The sequence below is a fragment of the Myiozetetes cayanensis genome, unplaced genomic scaffold, assembly GCF_022539395.1.
Source record: "Myiozetetes cayanensis isolate MyiCay16 unplaced genomic scaffold, myiCay2020 scf2-11, whole genome shotgun sequence".
Classification (NCBI taxonomy): domain Eukaryota; kingdom Metazoa; phylum Chordata; class Aves; order Passeriformes; family Tyrannidae; genus Myiozetetes; species Myiozetetes cayanensis.
This window is the reverse complement of record NW_026087411.1, coordinates 42,494,023-42,517,629: the sequence shown is the minus strand read 5'-3', so window position 1 is coordinate 42,517,629 and position 23,607 is coordinate 42,494,023. Positions and strand designations below refer to the sequence as shown.

Here is a 23,607-nt window from a genome sequence, read left to right as displayed (position 1 = left end):
TAGTCTGTTCATAAGACTGAAATTGTTTTTAAAAAAGATTAAATTTATGAGAATCTGCATCTGGCAGGTTTATGCAGCCCATTTGTTTGATGTAGGAATGAACAGAACAAGTTACGTGGGTTTTATGAAATTGGAGGGCTTTGAAGACAGAACATTAACTCAGTTAATACAGGGTCCCTGGGGTACATACACAGATTCTCTTGGATCTCCTAGAACACAAAGCACTCCATGCAGATTTTTTTTTTTAATTATTTCAATCCTTCACTCTTGCTTATGATTTTAAAAAGCTCAGCCAGGTCAAGGTAACTGTTGAAATCAATGAAATCAAGGGGTATTCAGTAGGACAACAGACAACAGGCAGAAACTGATGCGCAGGAAGTTCCACCTGGATGCGAGGAAGAGCTTTACTGTTCGGGTACATGCACATTGGAACAGATTGCCCAGGGAAGTTGTGGAGTTTACCTCACTGGAAATACTCAAGAACCGTCTGGACACAATCCTGTGCCACGTCCTCTGGGATGACCCTGCTTGAGCAGGGAGGTTGGACCAGATGACCCACAATGGTCCCTTCCAAACTGACCCATTCTGTGAATTCGTGAAAAGCAGGTGGGGTTTTGTTTTGTTTTGTTTTTCTCTCTTTTCGCAGTGTTCTTCTGATCTCTCCTGTCATCTCAGGCCAGCTTTATGCCGACAGCCAAACAAACTGTCGCTAACTCCTGCAGGGACACACATGCCCCAGCAAGCACATGACATCCCATGTCAGTGCAGCTGAATTTAATTTCTCCAGTTTCAGGCTTTCCCTGTGAAGACCGGCGAGCCTGGAGGAGCACAGCTCCCAAACTCGGACACCACCGTGTCCCGACGCACCGCCTCGCCCTTCCCTGAGGAGCCCCCGCGCGGCCCCGCCCCCGCCGCCAGCTCTCGCGATAGCGGGGCGGTGGAGCTGCCCGGGGCGGGGCGGAGCGCTGGCGATACTGGCGGCGATCGAGGGGCGGTGCGGAGCTTCCACCCGCCCCAGCGAAGCGACCCCCGTCCGCTGCCCCGGGCCGCCCGAGGGGCCCCCGGAGCGCCCAAGGGGGAGCGGCGGCCCGCCCTGCCCGCAGGCTCCTGAGCGCCGGCCTCCTCCCGGCCGCCGCGCTGCCCCGGGGCCCGCCCCAGCCCGCCCCGGGGAGGGGCTTCCCCGCGGCGCCCCGGCCGCGCTGCGCTGCCGCACGTCCGCGGAGCCCTCGCCGCGCTTCCTCGCCGTGGCCGCGGCCTCGCTGTCGCCGGAGCCCCGCGGCAGGCCGGAGGTGAGCCGTGCCCCAGTCCCCGGCCGGCGGGGTGACGCCGAGACCACCGCCTGGCCCGCCCCGCGCCCCCCGGAGCCGCCGCTGGCCCCGAAGGGTGTCCCGCCCGCGGGGAGGCGGGGGCGAGCCGGAGCGGGCAGAGGTGCTCGTTCCTGGCTCTGTCCAAGGTCTCCCGGAATCGCCACTCCTCCCGAGCGCTGCGCCAGCGCCAGGACGCTTTCGTTCGTCGCTAGATAACTTTAATTATTTTCTGTTCAAATGTGAAGGTCCTCCTGTGCCTCCGCTCGGGTATTTCATCACTACTTCGATGTAAAAGTGGCAGAGAGTGAGCTCCGTGATACGGGGATACAAAAGACTGTCCTTTCCTGTCGCTGTTGAGGGAGTTTTGTCAGTCTGGCAGGTTCTGCGAATGCTGCGCCTCCGTCTTTTGTGCTGGCTTTGCAGAATTGTGGCTTTGCTTTCTCTGGGGCAAAAAACTTGGAACTACAGAAATAGTTGTACATCGTTTCCCCCCTAGATTTGTCTAATAGTAAGACCTCTAAGGTTTGAGTGACATCTCTGTGGAAGTAATGCAGTTTGTTTAGATGCTAGCAGGGTACAAAGCAACTTACAGGCAGCTTTCACGTTTAAGGTATTTGTAGTGTCCTTATGGAAGGAACGAGGGGATGGGAATCTTCCTCTTAAACTTGAAGGTGTTTAGGATTGTGTTTCCTGTGATTTGCACGTCAGATTCAGTCAGCTGTATACTTTGGAAGCCTTCAGCAAGGTTTGGAGGTTGCTGCTTTGCATGCAGACTGAGCACAGCTGTTCAGAGGACTGGAGTGTGGCAGGCACGCTCAGGCGGCCCAACTGGGACAAGGAGGGAAAGAGGTGTAAGAGCCCTGATCTTGCAGCAGTCATTTCCATCTTCCCCATGCCCCAGTACTTTCTCTTTTGTAAGAAAGTGCTGTAAAGGGCTGGGTGTTTGTAGGGTAACAAAGTCTTGAAAGTAAATGCTTTTTTTTTTAGGGAAAATAAGCTGAATTTGGCCCTAGAAGCAAGCCACACAGCAATAATCATAAATTAATGTATTACCTCATTAGATAATGTTTTTCTTTCTAACTGCATTCTCAGTGCAAGTCAGAATGCCTACTGCTTCATGCGCACATCCAGATTTACACCTTTACTGTCTTTTGAAGTTGAGATGAGAAGATGGAAGAAACAAATAGGATGTCCTAAATACCTCATAAAAAGTTAAGCTTCTCCAGGCATGCAAAAGCTTTCCGTTTTTTATCTGTTTGGGTTTTTTTTAGACTGAAGTTAAAATAATTACTGGGTTTCATCCCTTCTGGTTACTTGCCAGATTTCTCAGGTATGCAGGTGGAATGAAATAAAGTCTTTGTGTCAGTTCTGTATGAAAGAACACTGGCTTAATGAATTTCTGTTTAGAGAATTCAGGCCATTTTCAGTCTGATTCAGAACTCTGAATCTTAGCACTGATTTCTGTTACTATTAAAAAATAAAAGTTAATGAACACACTTGAAGTTGTTTAACTTGGTATGGACTAGAGAGGATTTATAAAAATTACAAAATTAAAAAAATCAGTTTCTTCCAAGGAGGGAATATACTAAAATCTGATTTGTGTTTTGTATTCACAAGGTAGGAGACAGGACACAGGAAGAGTCCACGTACAACCTAAGACCATGGCAGCACACTGGAGAAAAGTCCTGATAATATGTGTGACAGCTCAAGTACTACTTGTGAATGCCTTTGAGGAAGAGGATGTACCTGAGGAATGGATTCTTCTTCATGTTGTTCAAGGTCAGATTGGAGCAGGAAACTACAGCTATTTGAGACTAAATCACGAGGGAAAGATAGTCCTTCAGATGCGAAGTTTAAAAGGTGATGCAGACTTGTATGTATCTGATGTGACACTTCACCCCAGCTTTGACGAGTATGAGTTACAGTCTGTAACCTGTGGCCAAGACATGGTGCACGTGCCTGCACACTTCCGCCGCCCCGTGGGAATAGGGATTTACGGCCATCCCTCTCACCTGGAGAGTGAGTTTGAAATGAAAGTGTACTACGATCGAACAGTTGTACAGTACCCATTTGGTGAGGCTTCTTATAACCCTGAGGAGATGGAGGCAAACCAGAAATACTCACAGTCTGCAGAAGATGAATCTCAGGATGAGGAGTCTGTTTTCTGGACTATACTTATTGGAATATTGAAATTAATACTTGAAATTCTTTTTTAAATTGTTACACACTGGACTAAGTCACACTTCAGCCTGTGGAATTGAGTACGAATGACATGCTGTAATATTTAATACTCTTTGTTATGTTTCCTGAAGAGGTATTCAGGTTACATTTCCTAAACCAGAAAGGAGGCGGGGAGAAAAAGCCATATTTAATTTTATATTGTAAATCCTCCCCTATATGTAAAATGAGCAGCAAGCACAGTATTTGCAGTGCTCTTCAAAGATCGGGGCTTAAAAATGAATGTATAGTTGGGATCTTGTTAACTTCACTTTTAAATAGGTGCTTAGGATGATCAACTCCAATTCAGTATTTTCTATTGTTTTTTACAAAGAAAAATGAAATTCCTGCACTTCAGTCCCCCTCTCAATTTAGAGCATATTTAAAAATAAAACCTGCTGCTTTTTGAGCAAATATCTCCAATAAAACTAATTAGCAATGGGTTTGTGTGTATTCATCAAGTTGAGGAGCCTAGGGCAAAGGAAGGAGAAAACAATCAATCACCTAAGGGGATAGGTGGTCTGTATTTCGGCTGTGTGTGCTCTGCATCACGTGAACCATCTGTCAAGCAGAGATCTATCCAGTCACTGCAAATCCATGGCCTGCATCAAGTGCATGTTGCTTCTTTGCTGTTACTGTAGGGAGAGGGAGCCTTCAGCTGTTGTTACTTGTCAGTATGACATTTTCATCTCTCATTAAAAACAACACAGCATATAGTATCTCGAACTTGAGGAGTGCTTTCTTACACTTCCCTTTATAGCTTTTTGTGATTGATCTCTTTTTTTTAGCACATCTTTATGCATAAGTCATTAGCTTGCAAAGAAAATTTCTGCTGAAAGGAAGAAGGTCATGTCATACCCACTCTTCCTCTAAAGCTACTTTTCCCAAGAATATTTTTTCTTTGGCTGAGTCTTTCAAAATAACCAGTTGCTATGCAAATAGAGTATATTTAAAATGATCTGTAGCTTTCTTTTCATGGAGCTTACTGATGAGTGCACTAAAATAAACAAGTACATTACTATAATTTTATACAAATGATGGATGTACAATTTAAATTTCATTCTGAAAGACTTCTATTTTGGAGTGGAAATTTGGTTTGTCTATCTCGACATCTGATAGGACGTGATTAGTGACTTGTATCACAAAAAATAATTATATATTATTTAAAAGTTTATTTGGTAAAAAGAAAAAGTGGTATTGTTCCTCTTAGAGTGGTTGATTAAATAGCACCAAAGTATCACTTTAATTTGTGCATTTAAGTTTTGGAGAGCAACCTTTTGGGGTTTTTTTAGCCCTCTTTGCTGTTTTTCCCCCTTCTTCCTCCTCTTCTGGGTACAGGAGGTTCTTTTTGACAACAATCACAAATCCAGCGACCTAAGAAAAGAAAGTTATCAATTATTGGGAAACTAAGTTTGTTACTCACTCATCTAGTTATGCACCTTTCATCATTCTAACAGGCGCTTATCTATTTACAGTACTTCCTTTAATGCAAACAAGCAATGCTTTTCTTTAAAATTAAGCCTCTTTTCTGTAAAGCAGCATATACAATTCATGCTCCCTTGCAGACTCCTTACGTGTAACCACTGGCTACACAAATCCTTATGGACCTCAAGAAGTGTCAGCACTACCAAGGACATGGTTATTAGATACGACTTGACAAACAATGCTCAAGTTTGCCAGTTTTACTTTCAGGTGAATGACTATAGTTCAAGGTTATGGGAAGTTACCCAGAGCAGAAACGAATGGCACTTGGGGAGGCATTTAACTGTTTATATTACAAAGAGCTGGAACCATAAAGGCTGCTTTGGTAATTTTATAGTTTTTTAGACATATGATCTATTTTGTTTACATTCTTAGGTCAGCCTGAAAGTGAAATCAACCGCAGAACGTGTACTAAAGTGACAACTAATGCCAGTGCTTCCTACAATGGGACTGGACAGCATTTTTGAAGTAGTATACAGGGTGTATTGTCACTGCCACTGAATACCTATTCATAAACTTACTTACCATGGATTTAGTATTACATGTAAAGCAACATAGCACCTGTTATTTTCTTTCTACAGCCTTGAGTTAGCCAGGTGATAGGAGTGACTGGGTAATTTAAAAGTACAGGCTGCCTGCCTGCCTGCCTGCCGTAGACGTACTTCAGTTAGAGCTTTGAAGTTTAAGTAAAAAAGGGAAGGATAGGGTTTAAAGAGGTGTTTACAAATACTGAAACTACATTTGAATTTAGAAGCTGAAATAGCTGCACCAACAATTAATGTGAAAGCTACACTCTAGCAATATGCAGCAATACAGTCTCTTTTACAAGTTTCTTTCATTAAAAGAGGTAATTACCCTCAGTGTTCTGTGGATATGGAAGAAAATAGTTCTGAGTGAGCCTGTTTGGTTTATGTTGTAAAAGCCCATTATATTTCCTTTACAGGAATTGCCAGGTTAAACTGTGCACAACCAAATATACAGAAATAAAGCATATTAAAAAAATCAGGTGTGAATCCTACAGTGTGAATGCTTTCCTACAGTATTTCTTATCCCTACCCTTCACACTTGTTTTAAACTATTCTTTCAAAAGCAGTGCATGGTTTAATTCTGAGAGAGCACGCCCAGGACTCAAAGGAGGTGTGAAGGGAACAAGTAACTCTTACTTTATTACCTGAAGGGATAGCGTCAAGCCCCACACAAAAAGTGTGATAACCACGGTCACATACATCACAGAACATCATTTCTTCTTCATGGTGAGGCTGCCCACATATTATGCACGTTTTACACTCCATACATTGCCAAGGATAAGTCTTAATCATAGCAACAAGCTCCGGGGTCATATCAAGGCAAGAAGGATGGCCTAGATTAAAACCAGTATTATTATTTTTATGTCTGAAATGAAATTTAAAATTAGTTACACTCTCTGCTTTTACCAAAGCTGAAGCTTAGCTCACCTCCTGGTGAGATCCCACAGTGCACCGAGTGTGCTAGTACATACAACACAGAAGAGAGATGGAGTCTTAATGAAGGACAGAAAAGGCAATTGAACTGTTGCTGCACATGTGTAGGACACTATGTCCACAAAAAGATCTGTCAAACAAACTCCCTTAGGAATCCACTGAGTGTACGCAGATACTTACCACTGTTGTCACACTGGGAGCAATGTATAAGAGCTTCAGCTTTTCCTTTCTTGTTGGAGTCCTTACCCTTCAGACAAATTCCACATATAGCATTTGGAATGACCTTTGGCTGGAAGGGTAGAAGAGGGCTATAAATTCATTCCAGAAGAATTTACAGATTCAACAGGAAATGTCATCTATCTCCTTAACTATTAAAATTAATAAACTGTTAGGATGTGTGGACCTTAAAACACGTGACAATAACTGATAGCAGCACTGAAAAAAATCATAGATTAGGTACATACAATTTTCCATTTGTCATACATAGTTATATATAAATCAAACTGTATCAAAATCATGTCCTTGCTTCTTCCTATGAATTCATCAGCTAACATGCCTCTCAATGTAAACTAAATGTGACAGGATGAAAAATTTCACTTTTTCCAAGATAGAATACTACATTACGAACTTCAGTGTGGATTTCCTGTTTATGGAAGAAATTATGTACAATTTATTTGCATTACATTTGCCTCTAAATAGAGAAAATTAATTACAAAAGCAATAAACTTGATTTTTTCTATCTAGCTTCAAATTATCTGGTTAGCTATGCCATACAGAGCTCTCTCTTTTACTATTCCTTTTTGTATCCAGTCATAATAGCTATAAGAAACAGAGCCTTGCATTTAACCACAGATTTATATTCATAATTTTTCTAAGTGATAATGTGGAGTGTGTCTGGGTCCATGAGATCCATTTAGGGGGTAAGAGAAATAGCAGGCTGTTACAATGTGGAACATTTGTCTATGCGTCTATTCTGTGTCCCAACTCCAGAGATACACCGTTTTATTCCAATGAGGAAGAAGTACGGCATTACAAATTTCAGAAACATGGCAATAGTTGTATTGTTGAGCTTTGACCACTGCATAATTACATTAGTGACAAATGTAGTTTGCACTTAATGCAGTGCTTACTGATGTTAAACTGACTAACGTCAGAGTTTTAAAAACAATGGTGCTGTGTAGACACAGCAAGTAGAAGGAGCTGAAGGCATATCCTCTTCTAAACAGCTTGTCGGTAAGCAAGAAGGATCCCAGTCAACTATCAAATGCACATAGGAAGAAGAATACGGTTTAATTTTAAAATAAATTTAAAAAGTGAAAACACAAATATATATATATTTTAAAATAATTACTGAGATATTTTGCAATACAACTTATCTTTAAATGTGTTTATTTCTCAAGCCAGTTTTTCCTAGCACCTAGCGAGATAATTAAAATCTTGACTCACTGTTAAGAGTAGTCAGGATACATTGCTTCAAGTTTTCTGAAGTTTTCAATCTGCTTTTTGTGTCAAAACATGGCTACAGCCTGCTCCAAATTGTCTGGTCTAAAGAGTTTTATTTAAGAAAGCAAACCACCACACCATATGTTTATAGGTAACTTCCTTTAAAAGATGACAGAGGCATTCATAGACACTTTTTTTTTGCTTATTTATTTTAAAAAAGCAAAGTCAACCTGTTTTATACATAAATATAATAAAACAATAAAAGAAGTCTAACATTCACAAATATCTCTACAAAATAATAAATATAAATGGAAGCAAAACCACACACAAACTCTTTTACTGTTAACTATACTATGTGTCCTACATATATACCTTTATACCCTGCTCCTCCCAACAAAAGTGGCACATGCTTAAACCTCGTCAGTGTGGCAGCATTTACCCTTCTATTGTTTAGGCTATATTCTATTTTTTTAATTGTTTTTTCAATCTATTTCTAGGAAAACCAAGCCTTTCTAGAATAGCAAGTGTACTTTCTAATCAGACTTCTAGCTTTGTATTTTTCTAGATTTATATTTCACTGCCTTTAATATACAACAGCACACTCCCTGGTTCTCCAGGCAAACTCAAGTGAGCACTGTACCTGTGTTAGGGTATGTGCAGTTCACACTCTGATACACATAAGTCTCAAGATAGACATTGATATTGATGCATTTATTAACAATGCTTCCATTTAGTCTTACTGCACTAAATTGTATTCATTAGATACTGTGCATGTTAGGGGGCATGAGAATCACAGCCTATTAATAATGAAGTTCCAACAGTAAGGAAGTATTTAAAAAAAAAAAAAAAGACAAAAAAACCCCCAGACTATTCACATTTCAAAACAGCTCAATTCTACCACCATAAATGGCTTTTAGAAATGGTATAAAAAACATCTGTCAAATCTAAATGGGAAGTCACAATATGCCATTTCATTAGGAGTAAATTTTGCTTTCTACGCCCTGATCTTACTGGGATAAGGAAGGGAGAGAAAATGAATGCAAGGTCAAAACAATGACTGCCTGTTCTGTAAGTTTTCACTTCCATGCTGCTGTGCTGCAGCTCTCAGCTTTCCAATTACACCATTTTTAGAACATGCTATTCTGAATGCAAAGCGTTACATTTTCATATGCAGTGACCCAAAACAGAAGTGTTGCAAAATATAGATTCTCAATACGTTTCAGTTTTATGTGCAAAAAATCTGTACTTTTAACAGTACCCTGTGTGTGCAATTGTAGTCAGTCCTGCAGCAACAAAGACTCGCTACTTGTAACATGACAAAATGTAAAATACATCCTAATCGTTCTTTGTTAAAGAACTGATGATAAAAAAAGACTCCATATAAAATATAATATTTCTTTTACTCAAAAATAACTCAGTGGAAATGTATGGAATCCTGTAATACTAATAATGTGGCTATTAACTATACATATGTATGCTGATGCCGTAGCAATTATCCTTCAATTTTAACTACATGTAACCAAAAAATGAACTGTTCTACAAAAATAGTCCAATATTAGAGAACAATACAGAACAAAAGTATTATAAAGACTTAAAATTCACAGGGAAAACATTTTAAATCAGTTAAGCCTTCAGCTCAAAGTGCCTTAACATTTAAGCACATACGGTAGGTATATAGTTATCTGGTGTTTTTATAGACTCACAAACAAGAATCATTCTGTCTTACCAGCTAAAACAGCTCATGTAATTTGGCTTATTGCAAGCTTTCAAACATTCCCACAAAAAAGAACGCCAATCCTCTCACCCTTCCAACACAACATCACCACCTCTGACTTATCAGGTGGCTGATGCAGGCAGGGTATGCTGACATTGGAAAGATGTGGCACTGTAAGTTTACAGCAAGACCATGTTACTAACAGAATTGGTGATTTTGAATCAACAAATAATTGTTACGGGAATTCATTTTCAAAATGCAATGCTGTATACTATCATTGCTCTTCTGCAGTTAGAAGTTCAGAACTTTGATGGAAGTTCTGCTCCATTAATTCTCTCCTTATGCATTCATAAGGCCATTAAACAGACTGGACTAATTAAACACTTAGGCATCTCACAGCTAAATGAAACTTCTGTAAATCAGTGGCACACAATCTCTAATGTCAAGTTAAACAAAGCTAAAGCAAATTTCAGGTTCCATCTTTGGATTTCATGTTCATAGGAATATGAATACGCATTCTGTGTCTAAAACATCTTGCAAAGTTATGTATAAAAAAATATACATACGGTAACCACAGTCTAAATCTCCATAATTCACATATTTCTTAGTAAGTTCCTGAAAAGAGAAAATGCAACTGGAGCTTGCTGTCTGTTATGAACTTGTACAAATACTGTATGTAAATTTATCAAAGCTGTCCAATTCTTGCTGGAAATTAGCTTCTTGATGTAAGCTATAGTTTATTTACTATTAACTTGGTAAATACAGATAGTAAATATTTATAAATATAAAATGCAAGCCATCAACAGCTCACTTTTGCTGAGAGACTTTCTCAGCATGTACAAACTTGTCGCTGACAAAAGTGTTCCTTGTCCTGTAAGTCTCAACAAGTATTCCCGACTGTTAAATATTCAACCCTATCTTAACGTAGTGTATTCCTTCTCTATAATACTCCTGCTCCCACAGAAGTCAATGGAAAATTCTTATTTCTCTCAGTGGAAAAGGACAATTATGTGCTTTGAAAGTGTTACAGGATTATTCAGATACGTTCTCAGTATGCAGAATAAAAACCCATGCGTGTCAATTCCTATGTCTCCTGAAAAGTATTTTTATTTTAATGTTAATCTTAATTTTACCCTAATCTTATTTTTATCCTAATTTCTGAAATTATTATACAGGAATACTAAGGATTTGGGTCTTAGGTTCAGCAATCACTGTTTGACAGCTGAAATGTCTCAACATCCTCACCAAGTTTTTAGCCTAGATAAAAGCATATTGCCCACAAATGTTTCTACATAGTAAAAACTATATAAAAAGCTATTTTCCATACACTGTTAAAGTGGTTATGTAGTGTTGCCTATACAACCATAGTGAGTTTTTGCCTTCCATGTTATATATCATAACATCGCAGGATAAAAGGCTGTATTTAAAATGAATGTCACAACAACATGTTCAGCCATATAGCTGCACTTTACAGCACTGGTCTCTTGGTGTGCTGCCATACTAAACAGTAAGGAAAAAAAACCAGATAGCGAATGGACACATACTTCTGACTGCTGTGTTAAGGCATACAGCTGTAGATTTCCAACACTAAATCCACAATGGGTTTTTCTAATGTTTCTGCCTAGGAATCCAAGAAGTTAACAGGAAACAGGCCACTGTACAGCTAGGGTAAAGGAAAGCCCCACATGAAATACAAGCAAAAAGGAAATAAGGAAGCAAACAGGTGGAGCACACAACAGGAGAACAGCTAGTGAAGTACAGCAAGCAGAAGTTCCATATTATTGAAAAAACCAAATACTTCAGGGAGAGGCTGGTGAGTAAAGTTCAGTCAGGGGCTTTTTTCTTCTACCTTGTACCCAGGAACTGATTTGGGTAATACAGAACGTTTGGAACCATCTTTTCTTGGAGTAGCACTTTTGTCTCTTGTTTTTTGTCTTCCCTGAAAAGAATCCTCCTGGTTGTCTGTGGCGCAATCACCTTCAGATACATTGCCAGACGAATTGTCCTATAATAAAAATACCATAGCTATATTTTTTTATTTTTTGGATAGACAGACAAGTCTTTTGTATGCCCCTTAGAGCCAACTAAGGTAAGAGAAGGGTACATCATTCCTTCCGCAAAAGCATGGGGTTTATCACAATCTAGAACACCTTTGCTCACAACATTCATTATCTATTTTTTCTCATGCTAAGAGACTGGCATCAGCAACAGCAGTCCTGTTTTCCAGTTGGTCTTGGCACCAGAGTGGGGAGCACAACAGTGTAATTCTTTGAACCATTTTCCATTAAGCCAGCAAGAAATCCATTATATGCAAGATGCTGTCTACAAAGTAAAGGGCAAGTAAAAAGTTAAAGGTGCCCTTGTCATGCATTTAAAGTGTACTACCAAACAGCACTGCCTTTAATATGTGAAGGTTTTTTTTCTGCCACCCTCATGTACTATTTTCACCAGGAGCAATCTAAATATTTAATTTGGACTGCAGCAGAAGAATGCCATCAACAGCAAAACACATTTCCATATTTAATACAGAACCAAACAACAGGATTTATGTTGCAGTTAAAGGGGTTTTTCTGAGGAATGAGGAGGCAAGAAAGAGGGGAAGAGTTTCAGAGGGTGAGAGATCAATGTAAGCATAATAAAGAGCAGCAGCACAAGACTTTTCTCAGAAAAGTGTTAAGAAAGGCTTCCAAAAAGCTCCAGAAGGAAGCAGTATGATTATTCACATTTATTACAATAAAACCCAAGAGGCCAAATAACAATGGTGCCCTACAGTAAAACATGCTCTGTACAAACATAATAGTAATCAGCCTAAAACCAAAACAGACCAGACACAGGGCAAATGGAGGAGTATAACACCAAAGCAAATCAAACTATGTGGCAACAAGAAATACTGTTTCACCCTTACTTTAGGGGAAGGGTTATTGACAAACCCATTAAAACACTACAGAAAAGGAAAACTGCTACCAATGTCAAACAGTGGGGAGGGTGACAAAAGTATAAAACCTAGTGTAGGACTCACCAGGGAGATCTGACAGATGGTAGGTAGCCCAAAACTTAGAAACAGAGGTCCGACAACAGCCACCTCTGTATTCAACACGTTTTTCCTGAACTATATGCCCATCCTCAATGACTAGCAAGAACTCCTGCTTCCATAGCCAAACCCATTTCACATGCATCTGATTATCAGTTTTGCATATTTTTCTACTCTTTTCAAACTAATGGACATTTTTCCTTCTGCATTCCATCACCAAAAAGACTTCTGAACTTCAATGTAAAATCAAAGGGTAGTCTGCTTAGCCCAGTTACTTTTCTTTATCATTAACATGAATGACTGCCATTGGAAAAGGAAACTGGGAAAAAAATGGGTAAAGACCAACTGTAAAACAGCTGGAGTGTGATTAAAACAATTTTGAGTAGACATTTAACATGTTAAATTCATATAATTTCTCAAAATGCAAGCAGAAGCAGTGTATCAACAGCCCTCTTTCCTTTGTTAAACTACAAGTTGACCTCTTCCTTTCTTCTTCAGTTATGAGTATCTTACAAAATTCAAACAAAATAAGTATTTACATGGCAAAATTTAGAATCATACATACCCACCATCAAACGTTCATCAGTCAAGCTGGAATTTATTAAATGCACCTGTGACATTCCACTGCTGTTAAAATTAGGGTTAAACCTCTGAAAAGTGGTTGTCACCAACATACAAACTACACCAACATACCAATGGTTCAGTTGTACTCAACTCATTTGAAGCTCAGCTGCTCTTGAGCATTTAAAACACTATCAAGGTAGGTATGTGGAAGTTTCCCTTAACTTTCAGCTAACACTTAATTTTGCATTTGCGTATGTAGAAAGAACATAAATATCTTTTTAAAGATGTATTGTTAAGCAAAAAACCCAGCACTTTTTGCCCTCTTGTTAAATTGGAATAAGGTAATTGTTTCTGTACTGAGTACTTCCTGCTTCTATGTCAAAAAAGCCATAAGGTTATCAAGACCTCCACTTTAGGGACAAATTCTGTGGAACTCTAAACAGCAGAATATACTGTGGTCTGAACTACAACGTTCATTCTCTTCAGAAATGCTAGCAACAACTTCCCCTTGGAGAAAAGGGCACAATGAAGAGCTGTATTGGGGGGGGGGAGGAAAGAAAGGGCCTGAAATGTCAAATATTTGCTCCACTTAGTTTAAAAATGGATCAAAATGGAAAGCTGGAGAGCAGTGTGATAAATTAAAGTAATAAAAAAGATCCTCTTTTTATTTTGCAAATGTTGAAAGATTCTACTAAGAAACTAGTGAAACTAACAAAAGTGAAGGGAAAGTATTATTTTGTTCAAGAATACTTTCAACTTGTCTCACCGAATTGCCTTTGGTTTTCCGTTTCTCATCACCTCGCCCTTCCTCTGCATCATCTGAATCTCCATCACTGTCCAATGCAGGCAGCTCTGGATCCAAAGGAGGTTCGTAAAGAGCTGTGTTTAATGGCAAGTAACGAAGTTCATCTGGAGAGTATCTAAAGTTAAAAAATTAAAATTAATTCATTCACAAGAACGTCAATAAGAAAGACTAAGAAACACTTATTTGTTTTCAGAAAGGCACATAAAGACATACAGTTCTGAAAACACAGGAAACATACTAATTTCTCCTCCCAAATGTGACACCATCTAGTACTTGTCTTACTTTTTAGAGTAGATATTCACAGAACACAGGAGAGCGTATTGCAATGTTCCATAACTGCTGTGAGAGACTACGGAACCACTACAAATTTTTAACCAACCCACGCTACTATGCCCAACAGACCATACACTTTGTCTATAAATGTACAGTGCCCACATAGCACGTGTACAGTTCTAACTCAGGGCACACAAATACACCCAAAGCAAAGTAAGGAAAGGATACAGCTGTACATCCAAATTCCTTGATTACTGAAGGAGAATGGAAAAATGCATACAAAAATATAATTTCGGAAGAATGTGAAGATCTAATCACATTGCTCATAGCCAGATATAGCTTAACATCCGTAATCCACCCTTTATCTTTTTAACTTAAAGACTAAGAAAAAAGTGAAAGTCCTCTTACTGCTGACAACAAGCATTTTAAGAAATAGGATACTATTTTGATGCAAATTTTGAAAGGTTGTGTCTTTCACCGAGATGGATAAGCAGTTTCACTTGCAGCTTAAAAGTGCAAAACAAACATAATATGGAGTAATTTTAATTCAATTAGTTTAATAAAATTGAAGTCCTTCAAGAATGTCCTGTAGCATGCAACTTTGGGGTGGGTTGTACAAACATACACTGAACAAGCAAGGCACTTGGAGATGAAGAGCTTCTCTAAAGAAGACCAAGCATGTACAGAATGAATACCATCTCTGTTGTACAATCGTTAAGACTTCCACAAAATCTTCAAATTAGTATGTATCTGTTCAATGGTATCCTGCCACTAGTAATATCTTAAATTTATGTAAACATTCAAGTACACATGCTTCATGAAATGTAAAGATCCAGCTTGCAATGTCTTTCTCTCACAAATCCAACATCAATTTTAACCCACAAGACAAATTAACTTTTTTTTTTAATTAAGGAGTTTCTAAAAATTTTAAAAAGGACAGTAAGACTGTCACACAGAAAACATGTGATCACGAGCCAGCATTACAGCACTTTGATACAGAAATATTAATCTTGGTACACATGCAGAGGCAGATGATAAGTAAATACATGAGGGTGGCAGGAGCGAAATCAATGTCTCCTTTTACCATGGTAAATATCTGAGCAGGACAAATCTTAGGCACTACAATACATCAGGGTAGACAGTACTCTTGCAGTCATTACTGACTGTTGTTGACAGAAGATGTCACACTATGCATATTTCAAGATTAGCAAGTGCCTCAAACACAAAATTAAATCATAACCTTACAGTAAAGACACTAAAATGTTTTCCACCTGTTACATGTAGAGAAAAGGGATCAGTGCAAGAGAATTGGCAGTTTGCATGCTTTGAAAATACCTTTTGTAGTACTCCTGGAACTGGCCGGGTATGAGAGCCACTGGATAAGGACTAACCTTTGTTCTCTCTGTAGGTAAGATTTTGTATTTTCCTTGAGGCACCTGGATAATCTATATTGTTTAATATAAAACAATGACATTTTTGTTTCACATACAAACTGTTGAGTCTTTCTCACCAACTATTACCCCAAATATTTCTTAACTAGTCAGTTTTATTAAAACAGGAAAGCTACCTGAGTTCTTCCATGAGAAATTCAATTCATTAAAACAGAAGAGGTCCCACTCACAAAACAGTATTATTTATTAAATTAAATCCCTAAGTATCTAGTGAACTGAACGAACACTGGGTAACTACTTCAAACAGTGTATTAGGAAAAATAATTTTAAAATTAAAATTTAGCAACTGAAATAATAAACATTAACTTTTGTGCATGGCATCCTTAGCATGAATTATCACTGTTGGCCCATACTGGCTGAGAGTAGAAAGAACACATATATCTAATTCTGAAACCAGACTGTAGTATAAAAAATTCCATTAATAATATAAATACATAGAAAAGAGAAGCTTACATAGAAGCCTGCTTTCCCTCAGAAGGCAATAAAACTAATTATCCACTATCTTGCCTCTAACATGGGTCAATACCAGAAAGATGTAAACTTTCCACAATAGACTGCCATGCAATAATTTGCAGAGAAAATTTTTGCTGTCTTTATAGAAGTAGAACAGTACTGCTTCAAAATGACAGCTAATTTTTTTCTAATCAGTCACTGAGGCATGTAATATATGCAGTACAAACATAATGTAACATCTATTGAAAAAAAAAAGGGCAGAACACTGACAGCAGCACTCTTTTAAAGATTAAATGGTTTCCTTTTTTACTTCAGGTACTGTTCCAGTAAAATTTTGGAGGTATTCCAAAGAAGAATTAGCCATTTTTATGCATAAATATAACAGTCAACAGAAGCTTTTTAGTAACTAAACAACCCTCTTAGTTTTATTCTTCTATCATCAGATTAAAGATATGATAACAAAATAACACTGAAATTTTTAGAGCTTCCTGAGACAAGTATTTTGAAGTTTAAAAGTTTTCTGATTAAATATATTTGAGATTATTTTTAGCAGTATTACCCATTTAATCGTAAAACTGTGTAAGTCCCTACATGACTGAACAATAATCAGAAACCTTGATAAAAGTTAAAATGGTACCAAAACCATCTTTACTAAAACAAGTAAGGAGCTACCTGTTAACATTGGTAAGAAATTTAAATCTGCCTACATGCGTCTGCAAATCAAAATAGGCTCTTCTTTCTTCCATCCGCTCTCGGTTTAAATTGCTGTTGAATTCTGCAGCTTTCTTGGCAGCTTTTTTAATGTATTCTGGAACTTTACTGGCTTCTACTTTCTGTGTGTTCTGCTGCTGCATTTGCTGGAATAAAAACAATTTTATTAATCTGCATACATTTCACCATCAGTTTGAGAACAGCTTTTTCTCACACTCAGTGTTACAGATGTGGTTCTCTTATATGCTAATTACTTACAGAGTACTCTTTATAATGATCCGTTATTCGCTGACGTTCTTTCTCTTGCAGTATAACAGAATACTCAGCATGTTTGGCAGGGTATTCTTTAATCATAAGATCAATTACTTCATCACTACGCAAAGCTGTTAGACCTAAAATAGATGAAAGCAATAATAATGCTATGTGGTAAAAGCAACTGTAGGTTATTTATATCTCACAATGACCAACTCAAGTTTCTGAGTGGCTAAAGACAACAACCTGCTGCATAAAATGCTTCTCAAGTGGGAGTGAACTTGTGCAGTTTAGCTTTCAAGGCTGATTACGACTTTGCCTGTACCCAAGGAGCCAAGGCTCATGCCATTTCTTTCTCATAGCTACAGACCCCTTCAAATTGACTCAACCACCCACTTAGAACTCCACAGTGGGGCAGAACCTTTGTTCTAGACGAGACCTTGTGAACTGTTAGTTTCAGTTTCCAACTCTGATCAAATCCTAGTTTCATTAACCTACAGGACCTTTACTGAAATTATGAGGTTTACATAACATCTCATCCAAATCAAGAAAGAATCACCGTGAGGGCAATTCAGAGTAGCAAACTGCTCACAGACTCCTGACTCTCAATTAAACCATCTGAAGTTCATAAGTCAGAATGCCTCAGTTTGCAGCCACAATGCAGAACTCTTCCTTTAGAGGTTCCAACACAACTAATCTCCAAACACAGGCAATGGAATGGAATGACTTATGTTACTACCACTGGTTATAAATATAACCTTAAAAATACGGATAGTTGACTCAGCACACATCTCTGTTGGATATATTAGACAGAATATAACATTTTACTTCTATTAATAAAAATTAGATATGGTCTCTTCTGTATAGTCAAGTTATAAAAAATAAATACAGAGGTGGCAGGTGAGAAATAAAGGTGGTATACCAAAGATTGTTAGTATTTAAAATGACATTACATTTACACAAACATTACATGTACACATTTACCCATGATATACAGAAAAAAATATGGCAGGCATCATTTAAACTCTAACATGTCCAAGCCACATATATTAGCAGAGTAAGAAAAATATTCTTCAAGCTTTTTCAATGTAAGCCTCATTAATTACATCATTCCATTTCAAGTACATTAAAGTGCCTTAATATACACTCTTCTGGTTTCTAACATAGAAGTGGAACCATCTAAGAAACACTGATGTTTGCTGAGCTCCAACCAGTTCAGCAAAACAAGACTGATGTAATTTTATTTGAAAAATTATGGTGGTCTCTTTCCTAAGGAATAAAGGTTCTAGAATTTTAATTTAAAAGCTAGTAAAATCCCTTCTAAGTAATTAGAATAGAAACAAAGTATTTTTTTTATAATAAATCTGGAATATTGATACTTCATGGCCAACTTACCAAATTAATAATAAACCAGTTTTAATTTCATAATTTATGATTTCATTTGAGAATGATGCAATTCTTTTCTTTCTTCCTTTTTCCTTTGTGTCATAGTTTTTACACTGTAACAAGGACTCTAACATTTGTTTTCTTACCTAGTGTGCACTGAGTCTCTGTGATAACATTTAGTTCTCTGAGGTAGAGTTTCTCCTTGTGAGACAGATCTCGCCTTTCTAAATCTCCAAAGAAAACAAGAGAAATAAAAATGTGCGCAGTTACTCAAACTCCTCCATAAACATTGTCAAAGCATTTTGTTAATTTTGTTTCCAGGAAGCTAGTGTGTATTATACTACTTCTGCAACAAACACTGTAATTTTATAAAATAATTTTAAATTTAATACACAATGTAGGGCCATTGTCAATTTTCTTGAGTACCCTGCCTACTGTTACGATTTTCGGAAAACTAAAGAAAACTGATATATGAATTCAGATGCAGTAATTATTAACAAGCATTAAAGTTCTTTTTAATTTCACTATGCCTTTTAAAAATAAATTCCATGATAGAAGATCCAGATTTAACAATTCTGAATAATGAAGGCTCAAATACGAGAACCTCCACAATTAGTTTTAAAATTCTTCCACATTGTAGAAATGTTGCCACAATTCAGGAAACAGAATATATAGTTATATAGTAAGAAATGACCAACAAAATACTTAAAAATAAAATTGAGGTAATTTTCAAAAGGTACTTGATGATCTAATCCCCAAATCAGACTTGTTTAAAAATTTTTAGTGGCAATGCCAAAAAGTCTTATAGGATACCATAGGATACATTTCCAATACACCAGTAGCATAACCAAAAAGTACAACATATATAACCCAGGTATGCTTTTGCTAGGTCTTTTTTTAAACAGTTGGCTCATACTATAATCAAAGAGACACAGACTACATCTGTTTAAAGGCACAGTTTTGTAGAAGAACTTGAAAAATAAATACCTGGATATTTTCTTTTAAAGGAAGTTACACCCAAATATTCACTGACTTGCTCCTGAAGCATATAGTATTCTCCTGTTTCATCTGGTGGCCATTTGTATTCTATCAAATTTTCAGCAGGAAAATAACTATATCTGAGTATAAGAACAATGTTAGAACAAATCACAAGAATCCTCAAGAGCAATATTTACATTTCTAGAAATTCAATAATTCCTATTTATATGTCAATGAACAGTAACTACAAAGTTGGACGAGCACTTCAGAACACTAAATGTCGTTAACTCATTTCAAAGTCACTTTGTTACTCCCAGTTACTTTATTACACCCAACTTCCATTCATCAGCATGCTAAGAGACACAACATGAAGAAAGTGATATTTATTCTAGTGGAGAAGACACCGGGAAAAGCAACTACTACAGTGTCAAAATTCATTCAAGAAGCATGCAATGTTTTAAAAACATGTCAGCTGTGTTTCTGACTATGTATCAGATGCAGCACTTTTTGTAGCATTTTAAAATAAAATGTTTTAAAACATGCTGGGAGCAAAAGACAGCTAACTATTCATAGAACATTGCCTCAATTCAGGAAGATGTATGAAGAATACAAAAGTAAAAAAAAAAAGCTTTATTTAAGCATATTGAACAATACAACAAAATTTGGAATGAAAAAAGTCGGAACTGTAAAAAATGGTATTACCCAAGGTCTTGACTAGAAGTTTCACAGCTCCGAGAACTGTCCCCTGAGCCCATACGCCGTCTTTTGGATGGCTGGCTGCCATCATTGGAATTTTCTTCTGTGTCATCCTGAAATGCAAATGAATGTAAACATTAAAAAAAAAAAAAACAAGATTATTCAGCAGATGATGTAAAACATCACAAAATATTGCAAGGCAATCCACAATTTAAACATACCTGAACTCCTAAGCTGTTCTATGCACTCTTAACAAACAACTCATAAGACAGTTTACACAGCAAATTATTCTTTGCTATAAACCAGCTGCAGAAGACATGTTGGCACAGAGGTACAGTTGGGTGGTTTCTCACCTGTTGTGCAGGTGGACTAAAGAGACAGAGCTGTAGCTCTGACCACCAAGTCCATAATTCCTATCTCTGGAACTTTATTAGACTAGCTCTCAAAAACTGCAGATGCAGAGCAAAAACACCAAGCCCTTGCTGAGAGCTGATACTCTAAAATCAGGGAAAATATTACTGAAAGCAGCACAGGAGTTTATATGCATACAGTTAAAATTAAAGGAATGGTTTTCAGTTTACAAAAAGTATCATTACAGCAAGGAGCAAAGACTTGTGTTTTGTGAGGAAAAAAAATAAAGAAAAAACCTAACTTCATATTGCAACAGATACAGAAAAAAGCTATTACAAGGAAACACTCAGAAGTTAAGTTACAGGTGTCACTATTCAGATTTCATGAGATCTATATAAAGAAAGGGGGATGAGGGGTGAAGAGGAGAAAAAAGACCAAAACAAAACAAAGAATTCTGTAAAATCAAGACAGTGACTCAGCTGATCTTGTATTTGTCACTGCTTTGCTGTCCAACAATGCTATGCAACTCCTACCTGCATCATCAAAGCATTTAGTAACTAACCCTGTCTGATCAAAATCGAGATATAGAAAGCAAAAAACTCCAAGTAAATTGCCTATTGTAACAGGTAGTACAGTCAAGAACAAGACAGTTCTTCAAGTAATTGAATTTCTAAAGTGGAGCAGTGTGAAAGAATCACACTTCCATGAAAAGTTTAAGCAAGAAGAATTAACCTGTTAGAAATAAGTGGATTAAGCCTAATCATACTTACTTATTTAATAATGCCAAGAACGATTATTAGGTTTGTTTGCTAACGTCTTTCATTCTAGTAGGCATTATATATCATAGGACTTGAAATATCAATTTAGAAATATTCCAGCAAATGAGAATACATTACTTTGGTTATGTAACAATTCACAATGCTATAATCAAGACAGGTCATTGGGAAAAAGAATTTGTCTTGTGTATTTTTGATTTATTTCTTGTTTTTTCACAATTTTTCACAAATTTTCTTTCTTGTTAAGGAGCAAGAAGAATATCATTCACACAATAATAAAAAGTGAAAAGCAAAATATAGTTAAACTGTTTTCTTAATGCAGTCAATCCTAAAGAATCAGGAATGCAACATCTCCACTCGTTTTACTAGTAACACCATTTTCTAGCATTGCTGTATAAACTCAGGTAGACAAACTAAGCAGCAATCTCCAAACAAAACAATACTGCACTAGAGTATTTTCTGACACAGCTATGTCTCATCGGCAGTTCATCCCTACTTCCCACACAGAATATTAATGCACTCCAAACCTTCTGAACAGCTAGACAGGACCAAAGCAATGCTCTGCTATAGCAAAACCACCAAGAGACTTCAAAACATCTTTAAAAGATAGAAAGACAGATCTCAATCTGACAGTTTGGTGGAAGTGCCTCAAATTAATTTCTACTTTCACTTTGTAATTTTTCTTTTATTAAATCCTGTAGTGCTAAAACAGTGAGTACCCTACCACAGGAGAGATGAATGTCCTCTATTTGCAATTTCGCTTACTTATTGTTTAAAACTTCAGCAAATTCAATCACAAAAGCTCACGAATAAGTTTGTTGCAGAGGACTTAGCAGAAGTGAAAACATTGGTGGTGCAATCTAAGACGCGCTGCTGTTCAAACACTCCTACAGTTCAAAAAAAAAAAAAAAAAAAAAAAAGGGGACAGTTCTGTGGCTTTCTTTACATGACAAGTCAAACACTGCCAAAAATCCGCCCCCTTCCTCCCCTTAAATTTCCTTAGGAAAGGTGGTGACGTTCCAAACTCCCGGTAGGTCTATTAATTATAACATCGACGTAACGATCCTTTATTACGCGATCGGGAAGCCTGAACTACCCGAGATGTGTTTCAAAAAGCGATGTGTTTCGATCTGCCCCGCGAGTCCTGGGTGCCACAAGCGCCCGCGGTTCCCGGGACGCGCCGGTGCAGCCCGGGGGGGCCAACGCGGAACTGCCCGCGGCCGAACCCAAACTTTCCCGGCTGCGGCGCTACCGCACCGCCCCCGGAAAGGCGCCGAAGGACTTTTCGGAAGCAAAACGGCCCCGGGACCCTCAGTCTCGGCCCAGCACCCTGGCCCGAACTTCGGGCGCGGGAGGCCGCCCTGCTCCCCCGGCGAGAGTGAAGCGAGCCCGGGGCGGGCGAGGAGAGGTTCAGCGCCCAGGAGGGGGAGCCGCGCGAGGCCTCCCGCGGAGGCGGCCGTAGCGCCGCAGCCCCGCGGCCACCGCCGCCCGCTCTCACCTTGAGGGACTGCGCGCCGGGCGTGGCGGGGTCGCTGTCGCAGAGGCGCGGGGACAGCACGGCCGCCATGGCCGCCGCCGGCTGGGCCAGGAGCAGCGCCGCCGCCGCCGCGCGACCGGGCCTCGCGCCGCGCCCGCCGGCCCCGCCCCCCCGCGCCCTGCGGGGAGCGACAGCGGCCCCTACCGGCCAGCGCGCGCACGGGCGCACCGGCTCCTGCTCCGCCCCCCTCCGGGCAGCCCGCGGCGACCCCGGCCCGCGCCGCCGGACCGGCACCCGGACCGGCAGCCGGACCGGACCGGCGCCGCCAGCGCCGCCGCGCGGGACCGCCGCCGGGCACCCGCCGCCGCTGCCGCCGCCGCCACGCCCTCCTCCTCCTGCTCCTGCCGCCGCCGCTCGGGCGGCCGCGCGGCCCGGCCGCGAGCGCGGAGCCGAGCCGCCGCGGTAGCGCTTGGGCAGCAGCGCGGGGCGGAGGGGCAGCATCGCCCCTGGGGGGTGGTCAGCGCCGAGCGCGGGAGCTGGCACCCAGGAGGGCCGGGCTGCTCCGCTCCGCCGCCAGGCTCCCGTCTCCGGGAACGTCAGCCGGGGACGAGCTACGTTTGTGAACCATCAGCCCCCGCAGGAGGGGGGTACGGGGGGCGGGGGGCGCACTCGGAGGAGCCGCCACGAGCGCGCTCGCCCCTGCGAGGAGGGAGGGCGCGTGCGGCCGTTCCCCGCCGCTGCGCGGTCGCGCCGAGCCGGCTGCGCGCGGGGCAGCGCCGC

At 39.6% G+C, this 23,607-nt stretch overlaps 2 protein-coding genes across 6 annotated transcripts; one reads left to right on the top strand and one right to left on the bottom strand.

Moving 5' to 3' along the window:
• Nucleotides 1-1,169: 1,169 nt before the first annotated feature.
• CUNH6orf120 (chromosome unknown C6orf120 homolog) lies at nt 1,170-6,011 on the top strand. Of its 3 annotated transcripts, none has more exons than XM_050316526.1 (2): nt 1,170-1,289; nt 2,925-6,011. In XM_050316526.1, the coding sequence occupies exon 2, from the start codon at nt 2,969-2,971 to the stop codon at nt 3,521-3,523; it is 555 nt and encodes a 184-aa protein (XP_050172483.1). In that variant the 5' UTR covers nt 1,170-1,289; nt 2,925-2,968; the 3' UTR covers nt 3,524-6,011. The 3 variants fall into 3 exon arrangements, with proteins under 3 accessions (XP_050172483.1, XP_050172484.1, XP_050172482.1); XM_050316527.1 differs by lacking the exon at nt 1,170-1,289 and adding an exon at nt 1,389-1,574; XM_050316525.1 differs by lacking the exon at nt 1,170-1,289 and adding an exon at nt 1,632-2,518.
• PHF10 (PHD finger protein 10) lies at nt 4,677-23,328 on the bottom strand. 3 transcript variants are annotated; one of them, XM_050316522.1, is made up of 12 exons: nt 22,849-22,978; nt 20,230-20,336; nt 19,537-19,667; nt 18,696-18,779; nt 17,170-17,303; nt 16,908-17,057; nt 15,632-15,741; nt 13,985-14,138; nt 11,473-11,628; nt 6,647-6,755; nt 6,178-6,366; nt 4,677-4,898 (listed from the first exon to the last, which is right to left on the bottom strand). In XM_050316522.1, exons 1-12 carry the CDS (start codon nt 22,915-22,917, stop codon nt 4,813-4,815), a joined length of 1,479 nt encoding a protein of 492 aa, XP_050172479.1. In that variant the 5' UTR covers nt 22,918-22,978; the 3' UTR covers nt 4,677-4,812. The 3 variants fall into 3 exon arrangements, with proteins under 3 accessions (XP_050172479.1, XP_050172480.1, XP_050172478.1); XM_050316523.1 differs by having other exon boundaries at nt 18,696-18,773; XM_050316521.1 differs by lacking the exon at nt 11,473-11,628 and having other exon boundaries at nt 22,849-23,328.
• Between the last annotated feature and the right edge of the window lie 279 nt (nt 23,329-23,607).

Bases quoted from the DNA above. Each gene is read 5' to 3' on its own strand.
- CUNH6orf120 (XM_050316525.1), top strand. From the start codon at position 2,425: ATGCGCACATCCAGATTTACACCTTTACTGTCTTTTGAAGTTGAGATG. The intron at 2,519-2,924 runs GTTAAGCTTCTC...TGTATTCACAAG, and splicing joins TCCTAAATACCTCATAAAAA to GTAGGAGACAGGACACAGGA.
- PHF10 (XM_050316521.1), bottom strand. From the start codon at position 23,328: ATGCTGCCCCTCCGCCCCGCGCTGCTGCCCAAGCGCTACCGCGGCGGC. The intron at 20,337-22,848 runs GTGAGAGCGGGC...TTTGCATTTCAG, and splicing joins CCGGCGCGCAGTCCCTCAAG to GATGACACAGAAGAAAATTC. The intron at 17,058-17,169 runs GTAAGTAATTAG...TTTTTATTCCAG, and splicing joins ATCATTATAAAGAGTACTCT to CAAATGCAGCAGCAGAACAC.